At 43.3% G+C, this 14,533-nt stretch overlaps 1 protein-coding gene across 1 annotated transcript; it reads right to left on the minus strand.

Moving 5' to 3' along the window:
* Positions 1-5,264: 5,264 nt before the first annotated feature.
* On the minus strand, positions 5,265-7,176 carry LOC111162801 (zinc finger protein 280A-like). Its single transcript, XM_022550989.2, has one exon. The coding sequence runs from the start codon at positions 7,116-7,118 to the stop codon at positions 5,421-5,423; it is 1,698 nt and encodes a 565-aa protein (XP_022406697.1). The 5' UTR covers positions 7,119-7,176; the 3' UTR covers positions 5,265-5,420.
* Positions 7,177-14,533: the final 7,357 nt, after the last annotated feature.

Here is a 14,533-nt window from a genome sequence, read left to right on the forward strand (position 1 = left end):
ACTATCTGCCGGCCCCTTGCTTAAGGAACTTTGCAACTGGGTGTTGAAGCCCGTCCTCTTGGACTTGCATTTGGGGCCAATCCAGTGCAGCCTGCCACCTGTTTTTGTACAGCCTGCAGCGAGCTAAAAAAAGAGCTTTACAATAAAAAAAAGTTCTTTTTATTTTAGAGCTTTACATTTTTTAATGGCTGGGGAAAACCACAAAGAGAATATTATTTTGTGACAAGTGAAAATTATATGAAATTCAATTATCAGAGTCCTTAAAGTTGGAACAGGGACTTGCTTGTTCCTTTAGTTATCATCTATGGCTGCAAAGTAGATTAATTGCCAGAGATCATATTCGCAAGCCTAAAGTATTATTCGGTCCTTTACAGAATCTTTTTTTTTTTAAATTAATTTATCTATGGCTGTATTGGGTCTTCGTTTCTGTGCGAGGGCTTTCTCTAGTTGTGGCAAGCGGGGGCCAGTCTTCATCGCGGTGCGCGGGCCTCTCACTATCGCGGCCTCTCTTGTTGCGGAGCACAGGCTCCAGACGCGCAGGCTCAGTAATTGTGGCTCACGGGCCCAGTTGCTCCGCGGCATATGGGATCTTCCCAGACCAGGGCTCGAACCCGTGTCCACTGCATTGGCAGAGCAGATTCTCAACTGTGCCACCAGGGAAGCCCCTACAGAATCTTTTTTAAGTGCCCTGTTCTGCTTGAATCTCCTAGTAATCGTTTGAAAAAAAAAAAAGTTTTTGGTTTAATCTATAATGCTATTTTCTTCTCTATTATATTCATTTTCCATTCTTTATTATTTCCTTCCTTCTTATTACTATAGGTTTGTTCTGTTGCTCTCCTTTACAACTTTTTGAGATAAATGCCTAACTCATTTATTTGTAACTCTGATTTCTCTTGTATGTAATGCTATAAATTTACCTTAATTTACTAAAGTACAGATTTAACTGTGTCCCACAATTTTTGCTTAATAATGTGTTCATTATCATTCACTTCCAAGTGTATCCTAATTTCCATGTATATCCTAATATCCTAATATTCTCTTCTTAAAACAAGGGTTATGTATTATATACTAATATATTTATTTTCCAAATCTATGGGATTTTAAAAGCTGTTTCTTTATGAATTTCTCATTTTGTTGCAGTATGGTCAGATCACACAGTCTAAATATTATTGATCCTTTGAAGATTTCCATTCAGTGAAGTATACCATAGTCAAAATGAAGAGGATGTAATGTAGAGAAAATATTTGCAATGTCTAAAATGTGTATATGTGAAATGACCTCCTTTAGGCCTCACAATTACTCCAATACCTTTCAGTAAGCTACCATCAACTAAGCTCCAGGCTTTATTCAAATTTCACTAGTTTTCCCACAAATGTCCTTTTTCTGTTCCAGATTGCCATATAGGATACCGAATCACATTTAATTGTAGCACCTCCTTAGCTTACTCTGGTCTATGGCAGTTTCTTAAACTTTCCTTGCTTTTCATGACTTTTGACAATTTTCAGGAATCCTTAAGTGTCGGGTATTTTGCCAAATGACTCTCGGTTTGAGTTTGATGTGTTTCTCCCGGTTACACGGGTTTATACGTTTTTAGAACTATACCGCAGAGGTGAGGTATCCTTCTCATCACTTCCCATCAGGAATACATACTATCAATATGACTTACCACTAGTTTCTCCACTGTAAAGTTACTTTTCTCCCCCAGCCATATTCTATTCATTAGAAACAAGTCACTAAATCCAAACTACACCTAGGGAGGGGCAAGGAATCTCATTGAGGGGAAACATCTATGAGAAACACAAACCATCAAGTACACAAATTAATTGGAACTCATTTTTAAGGAAGATCTGTTTCTTCTAGCTTTACCTTTTAATTTTAAATTAATCAAATTAAATAAAATTAAAAATTTAATATCTCAGTCACACTAGCTACATTTCACCAGCTCCGTAGTCACATGTGGCATATTGGACAGAGCAGATACAGAACATTTCCATCTGAAATTTCCAGTGGTTAGGACTCCACACTTCCACTGCAGTTAGTACAGATTTGATCCCTGGTCAGGGAGCTAAGATCCCACAAGCCTCGCAGCATGGCCAAAAAGAAAATTCTACAAGATGAATACTCCAACCAAAAAATGGGCAAATGATATGAACAGGTCACCTCACAGAAGAGAAAAATACACATTTATACATGTGAAAAGCTGATCATCCTTATTAGGAAATAAATGTTACATTACATTTTAGGAAATAAATGTAACAATAACATTAAAAAAAATTCCATCAGAATTTTCCATCAGAAAAATTCCGCAGAAACTTCTGTGGACAGCACTGACTTAGATCATTCTTCTTTTAAAACATAATGCACTTAAACATATGAATTTCTTCTAAGAACTGCTTTAGCTCTGTCCCATAAATTTTGCTGTTTTCAATATCATTCAATTCAAATATTTTCATTTTTTCCATAGTGATTTCTCATAGGAGCTACAAGTTATTTAGAATCAGAACCAGGACTAGGGTGAGCCTCAGACCACAACATTAAAGAGGCTTGTGAAACACAGGCATGGCACGTTTGCGCTTTGGGCTCCTAGCAACACTTACTCTGGCCCCAGCCCTGTTTGCTTCATTATATTGCTTCATTTCAAAATTTTGGGATTTTTTTCCTTAATTATCTTTCTGGTTGGTTTTTTTGTTTGTTGTTTTGTTTTGGTTTTGGCCATGCCTCAAGACTTGTGGGATCTTAGTTCCCTGACCAGGGATTGAACCCTAGCCCTCAGCAGTGAAAGAGCCAAGTCCTAACCACTGGACTGCCAGGAATTCCCATATCTTTCTGTTATTGATTTGCAGCTCAATCTTCCTGCAGTCAGTGGGTAGTTACAAAAAGCCCTATAACTCATGTCACAATTGATGAACTACAGTACACGATGAACTACAGTGTCTTGAGAACAAGATAAGAATGTTCACTATAACCACTGCAGTACAACAAAACACCTGGAATAGCCAAGATAATTTCAACACCAAAGCTGGAGAACTTAAACTCCCAGATATCTGTGTTAGGGTTCTCCAGAGAAACGCAACCAATAGGATATATACATGAGGAGGTATGTTATGGGAATTGGCTTATGTTAAGTCCCACCATATGCTACCTGCAAACTGGAGAACCAGGAAAGCCAGTGATATAACTCAGTCCCAATCTGAAAGCCCAAGAACCAGGAGCCTTGATGTCCAAAGGAGAGATGGATGTCCCTTCCTTCCCCTTTGTTCTCTTAGCAATGAACCCACATCCCATCTTAGGGATCATCCACATTCTCCTGGATGATGCCAACCCACATTGCTGAGGATTTATATTTTTACTCATTCTACTGATTCAAATGCTAATCTCTTCTGAAAACACCTCACAGATATACCCAGAAATAATGTTTCACTAGCTATCTGAGCATCCCTTAGCCCAATCAAGTCGATAAAAAAAATTAACCATCACACAAACTTAGGCAGAACCTCAGTAATTAAGAGCTATAATAATTGTGGCATTAGCACAAGACCAGAGCACTGGACAAATGGAATGGAGTCCAGAAATACATATACAGCCATCTCCCTGATTTACACAGAGCTTCCACTGCAATACAGTGGCATGGTCTTTTTAGTAAATGGTGGTTGATTTGAATACACATATGAAAAAACTAACGTTGATACCTTGATTTATCACACCATAAATAAAAAAAAAATACATTTGAGCTAGATCAGACCTAACTGTGAAAAGCTATACCGTAAAATTTCCAGAAGAAAACATGAGAGGAATATGTCCTTGGCAGACAATTTCTTAAACAGAACATTCCATGAAGCACCACTCTTTGTACATATGTACACCCATGAAATCACCATCGAGGCCAAAATAAGGGACGTTTTCATGGTCCCAGAAGTTCCCTAATGCCCTTCCCAGTTGACAGTCTATAGTTTTGTTTTGTTTTTTAAGAGGAGGAGCAAGACTTGAATAGGCACTTAAAAAAAGAGAGTAATATTCGAGTGGCCAATAAGCATGTGAAAAAAATTCTCAAAATCATTACTCATCAGGGAAATGCAGATGAAACTACAATGCGATACCACTACAACGTCAAGAGAAGAGCACTAATTGTTACTGAACAAAACTTGAGTCTGCTAGCCCGAGCACAGTAAAGCAAATCTACTAACACCATGTTGTGATGAAGGAAAGTACTGTGTTTATTGCAAGCCATCCAAAATGGGACCCAGCAAGAACAGGCAGCTCATGCTCAAAAGACCCATACTCTGGGATGGCTTTCAGGGAAGGGTTTTTAAATACAACGTGAGGGAGAGGGTGGCAGGGTGTGTGATCGGCTCATGCACAATTATTATGACCATTGGTTGGTGGTGAGGTGACCAAGGTTGTATTTCAGGAGTCAACATCATCAACCTTCTGGTTCCAGCTGGTCTGGGGTCTACATGCTGGTGGGCAGCATACAGTTAACTTCTTCTGTCTTCTGGGGGTTTTAGTTTCTGCAAAACAACTCAAGGATATGGCTCAGGATATTATCTGTAGCCCCTGAGGAGAAATTAAAGATCCTTGACTTTGTTTTATGGCTAAACTATTGTTTTGTCTTGCTTGATTGTTTTCTTTTGTTTCTGCATTTTCTCACTTCTCTAGTTAAATTCGCTTTTTGGAACATGGGGAAGGCCTAGGACCTAAAGCTTTTCTACAAATAAGAGGCAGGGACATGGGGGTGGGGGGGGTCTGTCCCTGGGAAGGCCCTGCAGGGTCCTGCTCAGTTATATACTGAAAAGGACTGACAGTACCAAGTGTTGGAGCTGTAGAAATGGAATTCACAGTATTGTTGGTGGAAATACACATTGTTTCAATCACTTTGAAAAAGTGTTTGGCCAGAAAGCTAAATCTATGCAGCTTCAAAACTTCTCATATCTATATTTAGATGTATAGATATAGATATCCTAAAGAAATTACTATGAAAGACAGACACACGCTCATAGCAGCTTTATGCAAAATAGCAAAATTATGAGCCTCAAAGTTCAGGAACAATAAAATGGATACATAAACTGTGCCATATTCATTCAAGGGAATTCTACTCGGCAATGAAAAACAATGTGCCACAGCAACACACAACAAGAATGTATCTCACTTATTTAAAAGAAAACAAAGACCAGACCAAAAAGAATCTATTGTGTGATTCTATTTACTTAAAGTTTAGAAACAGGAAAAACTAATCCCTGGTGGTTGAAGTCAGAAAAGTGGTTACTTTGGGAAGGAGAGGGTGGCTGGGAAGGAGCATGGAGACTTCGAGTTACTTGACAGTGGAGAGATGAAGCAGGTACAACCTCAGTCACTGTAAAGCCAGACAGGCGCTGACACTGCTTGCTGGCATCTACGAGCCACTACGTACAGCTGGCCTAGCCTCAATTCAGCTTTTTGGGATTTCTGGAGGTGGGTAGAACATAATTTTTAGCCAGAACCCCTGATGCAATATGTCTGGAATATCTCGTGTTCATAGCCATCCTCTTGGTAGTTTTTTCAGGTGACACTCGGGATTCAGTGCTGGTCACAATCATGGATGCTGCCTCTCTTGGTCCTGGTTGAACTGAAGTTTGGATCTTGACCTCTGTTTCAGGAGGCAGCCCTTCCAGTTGCTCTGGTTTTTTAAATGGTTGATGATTCTTGGTTTGGTGCTCCATTTTCTCCTTCAAAGTCAAAAACTGTAGCCGGCACTTGGAACATTGAAAGACCCTCTTGTTCCAGTGCCTCCAAGCATGATTTATGTAGGATGTCGCCACTTTGAAAATTTTGAGGCAAAACAGACAAAGCAAACTGTTCGTGTTTTCATGCCATGTTCTGAAATGTGCTTCCACATCAGCAAAGGCTGACGATCTGTAATTGCAAACCTGGCACACGTAGGGCATTTCGCCAGGTTTATGATTGACCTTCATGTGCTGTAAGAGAACCTGATCTGTTTCGAAGGACAATTCACAGATTTTACAGACCACAGAGGGCTCCTGGGAAGTGTGGACACTTTCAATGTGACACTGCAGCTGGAAGGGGGTGGGAAACTGGCGGTGGCAGTGCCGGCAGGTGGTGTGGATTTCCCAGCCGTCATCCCTCTGCTTCTCAAATTCCAAATGGTTCTTCACGTGGGTCATAAACTTGATATTTTTTAGGACTTTCAAGCAGCTGAGGCATTTGAAGGCTGTGTGGGTCTTCCATTCTGGCTGCCTGTCTCCTGGATGCCGTCCGTAGTAAAAATCATCAAGCAACATGATCAGATTTCCTTTCTTGGGATCAACAGTCTTGTTTTGAGTTGCTAGACTCGAATAGTCTGTTTTTGCCAGCCTTTCCAAGCTACATGCTCCATCTGGATCCATAACATGGTAACGTGCCTGGTTATATGCATGAGCCCATGGAAATGATGCCCCATTGTGAACATGGCTTGACGAGGTCGGGACGCCTTCCGGGGTCATACTCATGTTCTTTGTAGGAAGGATACCTGGAGAGGCCACAGCTAAGGCCTGTCCCCCTGGGATTCCATGGCTGACTTTAGGTCTTTTGGGATTCCCACTGTATATATCCATATCTGAAGTGGGACGTCGCTTTGAATCACGAGGACTTTTATCCTTGCCTCCTACCGAGAATGCAGCTCCGGGGAGACAATGAGGCCATGGAGAGAGCAACTCTGAGGAATTGTGAAGCACGACTTGCAGAGAGCTCATTTTATAATCAGGTTTAGACGAAGGCTCAAAAATAATAGGACTATCTGTGTCTCCCCATTCAGATTGAAAAGCCGGTGAAATGGCTGCTGCCTTTGACATCAGGGTCCTGCAATTTGCAGGCTGCAATGTGTAAGTCGTATCTTGACTCACGTGACCCTTCTTTCTTGTTGAGGATGAGTCCCTGGTCACTCTGTTCAAAATGTTAGAAATGACCGGCTTTGAATTTGAAATCACTCTGACAAAGAGGGTTTCAGCATCTTCATTGACATGCTCCACTCCAACAAAGATCACCTCAGCACTGTCATCGTCCTCGTCTCTGGGTCTGGACCCTCCCATCTTCTTCTCTGGTCGTTCGGGTGCTTGTGCTTCCTCACACAGAAAGGCGTGTGCCATTTTACAACCGCTTTTTGCTTGAAGTGGTCCCTTCTTCTACTGCTTTCTTTTGGCAAACTCCCACCTAAAGGCAACCACATGACACGGTCAGTACAGTTGTCCCCCCCAGATCCGAGTTTTCGCTCTCTGGGGTTTCAGTGAACTCTCGGTTGTTAACTGAAAATATTAAATGGAAAATTCCAGAAATAAATAACTCATAAGTTTTAAATTGCACACCATTCTGAGGAGTGTGATGGGAGTCTCGCACCGTCCTGCTTCCTCCCACCTGGGACACTCGGTTATCAGATTGATTGTCAAGGTATCACAGTGCTCGTGTCCAAGTCATGCTTATCTTACTTAATAATGGCCCCAAAGCACAAGCAGAGTGATGCTGGCAATTCAAATATGACAGAGAGAATCCATAAAATGCTACCTTTAGGTAAAAAGGCAAAAGTTCTCAGTTTGATTAAAAAAAAAGAAGAAAAAATTGTACGCTGATGTTGCTAAGGTCTATGGTAAGAATGAATCTTCTATCTGTGAAATTGTGAAGAAGGAAACGAATCTATGCTCGTATTGCTGTCACATTTCAAACTGCAAAAGTTATGGCCTCAGTGCATGGTAAGTGCTTAGCTGAGATGGAAGAAACATCAAACTAGTACAATAATATTTTTGACACAGAGACCACATTCACAAAACTTTTATAACAGTGTATTGTTATAATTGTTCTATTTTATTCTTAGTTACTGTTGTCAATCTCTTACTGTGCTTTATTCATTTATTTTTTTTGCAGTACGCGGCCCTCTCACTGCTGTGGCCTCTCCCGCCGTGGAGCACAGGCTCCGGACGCGCAGGCTCAGCGGCCATGGCTCACGGGCCCAGCCGCTCGGCGGCACGTGGGATCCTCCCGGACCGGGGCACGAACCCGTGTCCCCTGCATCGGCAGGCGGACTCCCAACCACCGCGCCACCAGGGAAGCCCTCTTACTGTGCTTTTATAAATTAAACTGCATCGTAGGTACGTTTGCATAGGAAAAAACATTGTGTATGTAGGGTTTGATACTATCCATGGTAGCAGACATCCACTGAGGGTCTTGGAACGCATCCCCCCCTCCCCATCGTGGATAAGGGGGGACTATTGTATTTATTTCAAAAGACAAAATTGGTGCCTTATTTAATCATCAGCTGAAACATTGAGATAACTATTAACACCCTTATTTTATACGTGAGGAAACAGGCTCAAACCCAGTTAAGTAACATGATAATTTTAAACTTACCTCTCTGGCCCCCACCCCCCACTTTTGCCTTATCTCCCCAGGGCGGCCCCAATGCTCCCATTAAACTCTGCAGGAGAGCTGGCATGCACCCTTTTGCTTATAGATCTCCAACCTCACTCAGAAATGCCAACCAACGTGAAAGGTCCAAGAGAGCCCTAGGCTATCGCCCGGGATGCCCCTCCCTCCCTCCACTCTGTGAGTCTGGAAGGCACCAGATCCTGTACACCGATCAAAAAAAAATTTTTATTTTGGTTGCACTGCGTGGCATGCCGGATCTTAGTTCACCGACCAGGGATGGAACCCTCGTCTCCTGCAGTGGAAGTCTTAACCATTGGACCGTCAGAGAAGGCCCCGGATCAAATTTTTTTTTTAAATTCCAGGAAGATCTTAAAAGCAAAACTTGAAGTTGCCTTGTGCTGGCAACTATATATATAGCATTACACTGTACTTAGAACTATTTACACAGCATCAACATTGTATTAGGTATTATAATGAATCCAGAGAAGATTTAAAGCATATGGGAGGATCTACTCAGTTTATATGCAAATACTACACCATTTTATATAAGGGACTCGGGCATCCATGGCTTTTGGTATCTTCGGGGTGGGGAGTCCTGGATCCAATCTCCCACGGATACCGAGGAAGGATGGTACTTTCTCAGGACTTCTGTTGCTCCCCCTGCTTTGGACGCTCTTTCTCAGGTACCCACATCCCAGCTCCTGACCTGCTTCAGGTCCATAGCTTCTCTGCAAGACTTCCCTGACCACACTTTCAAAAATCACAAACTCCCCCAACTCACATGCTATATTCAACTCCGAAGCTATTTTCCAACAGCGTTTATCACCTGCCTAACACAAAAGTATAAAATACATCTTGCTTCTTTTCTGTCTCCACCCACTAGACTATGAGCTACATACACGAGGGCAGGGAGTTGTGTTTTGTTCACTGCTGTATTCTTTGTTTCTAGAGCAACATCTGGCATGCTGTCAATGCTACATGTTTGCTACATAAATATAAAGTAACTGTTAGTAATATGATCATTTACCTGTACAACACGCCCAAACCCACTAATTCCATGCTCCCCAAGCACTTACACTTGATCTTAGCCAAAAGGCTGAGAAGTGATTTTCCAAGCATTTAATTAAATCCAAATCCTAATGATTTAACAGCATCATACAAGGGAGGAAATCAGCCTGTATGTAGTTGGGTGTGGGGAGGGGTGACTATTGAAATAAAAGTTTTGTAACGTAGTTCTCTCCCTACAATAGATTTGCTGATAGCTTCCATGCCATTAACACGTTCATTGACACTAAGGGACATTCTAATGTTGACATTTGACCATTTCTGTTATCTTGCATTTCATCAGTAGCACTTCATAAGTTTGTTTGGCTGTATATATATACACATATATATATATATATATTTTATAGTGGTATCAGAAATAATGTATCTTACAGTTGATGGCATCTTAGATTCAATGAAAAATTCTATTTCTTTTCATAAGCTGAATCCAGCCTACTAAATTGACTTCACAAGTCACTAATGGGATGCTAGCTGCATTCTATAGGCAAATGGTTTAAACAGGGATTGGCAAATTGGCTTGCCCCCTGTTTTTGTTTTTGTTTTTTTATTGCCCAGCCACCAAGCTAAGAATGTTCTTTATATTTTTTAAGGTTTTTTTTTTAACTTTTAAGACTATATTTAATTTTTTTTTTAATTTGGGGGAAAAAAACAAAGGAATATTTTGTGACATGTGAAAATTACATGATATTCAAATTTCAGTGTCCACAAATAAAGTTTACTGGAACACAGCCACGATCACTTGCTGTTGCTGGAGGCTGTTTTGCACTACTAGGGCAGAGTCAAGCCACTGCAAGAGACCACATGGCCCTTAATGCCTAGTTACTATCTAGCCCTTTACAGAGAAAGTTTGCAGACTCATGGCTTCAGAGAACAAAATGGAGCATACCAAACTCCGTAGCTCACCAGCTCCTGAAGTCTAGATGATTCAGTGAACTCTGAGCCCCAGCGAAGGGTGAAGCTGGAACGTCCTGGTCTCCATATCCAGGAGAGATTTCTCTCAAGTTCAGCAGCGCTACTTCCTGAGTCCTCTGTCCGTGGAACTCCTACCTGGCTCTCTTCAGTGACGCTGAATCAGAAGATTCCATGCCTTTTAAAGCCCATTATAATCCAATCCCTAGCATCCAAACAGGGCTCCAATCATGTTCCTGAACCAGTTTATCCTGATTGGATATTCAGCTAGAAACCTTTCATCCAAATTGCCAGTGAAAGGAAAGAATGTGGGTGGGGCTTCAGGGCCAGGCCCAGAAGCTGCCTTCCTGATCCCCATGGCAGGAGTCCCCACTCCTCTCTCTGGCGTCCACAGGGTCACCACCTCATCTCTAATTTACCTGCATTTTAAGCTATTGGGGGTCAGCAGGGGCAAGGGAATGTGGTCCACACAGATATTCCAACAGAACGCAGGCTGAGGTCAGGAACCTGAAAGGACAGAGGTCCTTTTCCAACGCCAGAAAATTCTCCATCTGCAGAGAGCAAAACCCTGCTCTCCTCCTGTCCCTGGGGGATCCAGGGGGCAGGGCTCACTCCCAAGTGGTCTGCACTTGAAGACTCAGCACCCATGGGACTCCCGGGGTCCTCATTGTAGGTCTTCAGGCTGAAGCCCAGGAGCTTTTTCTAAGCAAGGGCTCATTCTTAAACCAGTTCCAGGGGTGACAGCTCATACCCTGGTCTCCCTCTCTCTCCCCTCCTCCCTCCCTCCTCCTCCTTCACTCTCCCTTCCCTCCTCACCACCTAGATTATATATGAAAATTTCCCTCCCACTGCCCTTACAGCCCTCTGCATACAGATTCTTGGAGATAGGGAGGGCTTCTAACAACTCCTCACTGGCAAGAATTATTTGTATTTCCACTCGTAATGCAACAGAGTCACTGAATTAGAACAAAAATGTTCACTAATGAAAGCATACTAAAGTGCCATAACCTGATATAACATCAAAAATACCTTTCTGGGACTTCTGGCAGTCCAGTGGTTAAGACCTCGTGCTTCCACTTCAGGGGGTGCGTGTTTGATCCCTGGTTGGGGAACTAAGATCCCACATGTCATGCAGAGCAGCAAAACAAACAAACAAAAACCACACACAAAACAAAACAAAACAAAACAAAACCTTTCTTATCAAATCAACATGCTGTTCACCTTAAATTCACACCATATATGTCAATTATATCTCTCTGAAGCTGGAAAAATAAGTATAAATGATCTGACCATTAGAAAGAGCTCATTTTATACTTTTTAAAACGGATGGTGGTGAGTATCAAAACCCTATGCTATTTACATTCTTTTGGATACGTTTAAAAGCATGATAGTAACAGTTTTATTTCCTTTTTTTTTTGGCCACGCTGCGCGGCTTCCCGTAGGATCTTATTTCCCTGACCAGGGATTGAACCCCGGCCCTTGGCAGTGAAATCGCCACCAGTTTTATTTACTTAAAGGGCCTATTTTTATTATACGCCAGAAGCTACATCCTTTGCAGTGTTTACACTTATGATGAAAACATTGTTTTTTTTTTTTTCCCAGTACGCGGGCCTCTCACTGCTGTGGCCTCTCCCGTTGCGGAGCACAGGATCCGGACGCGCAGGCTCAGCGGCCATGGCTCACGGGCCCAGCCGCTCCACGGCATGTGGGATCCTCCGGGACCGGGGCACGAACCCGTGTCCCCTGCACCGGCAGGCGGACTCTCAACAACTGCACCACCAGGGAAGCCTTGATGAAAACATTTTTGATGTCAACTTTAAAATGTTTGCAAAAACTTAAGGGAAAAGAAGGAAAACTTTGACTATTTGATACGTTTATAAAGATTGCTCAAACCTCAGAATCACCTGGGACATTGTGAAACATACAGATTCCAGGGCTGCATCTCACACCTGGGAAACTCAAATTACCAGGGCAGGGGCCTGGGAATCTGAATGTTCAATATTTGCCCCATTTGATTCTGAAGTGAAGGGTGGCCCAAGGTGTAAAACCCTCCAATACTTTGGGAAACACTGGTCTCTCCTATGATTAAAATGCCCACGAGTCCACTCCTTCAAGGGAGCCTGAGGATGGGTTGAGGGTCAGGAATTCATTTCTCTTTCATTTGACACACTGAGCACCTGCCTTGGGATGAGCATTTTATTGGTGACTCAACAAACCAATCAGGGACTTCCGTGGTGGCCCAGCAGTTAAGACTCCACACTCCGAATGCAGGGGGCCCGGGTTCGATCCCTGGTCAGGCAACTAGATCCCGCATGCCGAAACAAAAAAATAAAATAAAATAAGAAACATCCCGCATGCTGCAAATAAGACCCGGCACAGCCAAGTAAATGAATGAATGAATATTAAAAATATATAAAAAATAAACCAATCAGAGGCTGGAGCTTGAGCTGGGTGCCTCCCCCTCCCCCTCAGAGATTCTAGGACCCCCACCTGGGATATGTAAGCAAAGTCCAGAGATCAGGATTCAGTTCGGGCTGCACTTTTGAATCACCTGGATTGTGCTTCTTAACCCTCAGTGAATCTAAGGAGTCACCTACACGGTGTTGTGAAAATGTACATTCTGGTCCAGCAGTTCTGGGTAGAGCCTAAGAGTCTGAGTTTCTCACAAGCTCCAGGTGATGCCCAGGCCACTTGGCCAAGGACGAAATATTAACCAGTAAATACTAGGGAGCTATTGCAAAGTACTTATGTCCTGGTTGATTCTGCCCATCTTACTCCAAGCCAACAGAATCATATCTTCAGAAATGGGGCCAGGGAGTCTGTATTATGAAAGGGCCCAGGTCTTTGTAAGGAGCAGGTGGGGTACAAATGCCCTGCTCCAGATGATGACAGCACCTGTGCAGCACTCACCAGGTGAATCACCCCTACCATCACCCCCTGTTTTGGGCTTCATTGTGTCCTGCAAAATTCATATGTTGAAGTCCTAACCCCCAGCACTTCAGAATGTAACCGTATTTGGAGATAATACTCTTAAAGAGGTGATTAAGTTAAAACGAGGTTATTAGGGTGGCCCCTAATCCGATCTGATGGGTCTCTGCATAAAAAGAGGGAGGGGAATTCCCTGGCGGTCCAGTGGTTAGGGCTCCATGCTTTCACTGCCGAGGACCTCGGTTCAATCCCTGGTTGGGGAACCAAGATCCCAGAAGCCACGCAGTGTGGCAAAAAGGGAATTGGGACACACAAGACATCAGGGATGCTTGGACATAGAGGAACACAGGGACACAACAAGAACACTCTCTCCATCTGCACGCCAAGGAGAGAGGCCTCAGGAGAAGCCACACTGCCAACACCTTGATCTTGGACTTCTAGCCTCCAGAACTGGGAGAAAATAATTTCCTGTTGTTTAAGCTCTCCCCCACCCCCAGTCTGTGGTATTTGTTATGGCCGCCCTAGCACTCTTACACACTCTTTAGATCAGGAGCCCATGGAGAGGGCTCACCTCAGGTATAGGTAGGGGGTATGCAGGTGATAGCTCAGCTCCCAGGTGACTGCCAGCCATCAACAAATGCCCAACCACCCTGAGTTTCCAGGAAGCAGTCTGTTCTTCTTGTGGATTACTTCCTGAAGACCACTGCTGCTAGGGGCCCCACTCAATTCTCTTTCTGGCCCCAACTCTCTTACTTCTCACTCTAGACTGTGATGGACAGAACCCTGAGGACAGAGCGAGTCCCATTCTCATACCTTCCTGAATGTGAGGGGAAGTATCTGTTTTGGCCAAGAAAAGGAAGAAAAACAAACCACAGCTGTATAACAGAATACTCTGGGACATCCCTGGCGGTCCAGTGGTTAAGACTCCACGCTTCCACAGCAGGGGACGTGGGTTCGATCCCTGGTCCAGGAACTAATATCCCACATGCTGCGTGGCCGGGCAGAAAAAAAAAAAAAAAGGAAATGACCTGTTCTAACCTTTCCTTCCATGGACAGCCCCATGGCCAAGTCCAGCCCAGGCCCAGTGCTGTGGAGACAGCTCCCTGGGACTTGTGGTCATGATAGTGGAGTGATACGTGGTCAGCCTGATTATCTACCAACAGGGCTGGGCATCTCACACCATCTTAGAACTTGTACCCAGGAGGAGATCAGGCCCTCAGGACCACAGGCTGTCCTCCTGACA

This window comes from Delphinapterus leucas, chromosome 14, assembly GCF_059928025.1.
Source record: "Delphinapterus leucas isolate spDelLeu-1000000601 "Yukka" chromosome 14, BTC_Dleu_Yukka2, whole genome shotgun sequence".
NCBI lineage: Eukaryota > Metazoa > Chordata > Mammalia > Artiodactyla > Monodontidae > Delphinapterus > Delphinapterus leucas.

What these genes read in the sequence shown, in the direction of transcription:
- LOC111162801 (XM_022550989.2), bottom strand. Translation starts at nt 7,118, where the DNA reads ATGGCACACGCCTTTCTGTGTGAGGAAGCACAAGCACCCGAACGACCA.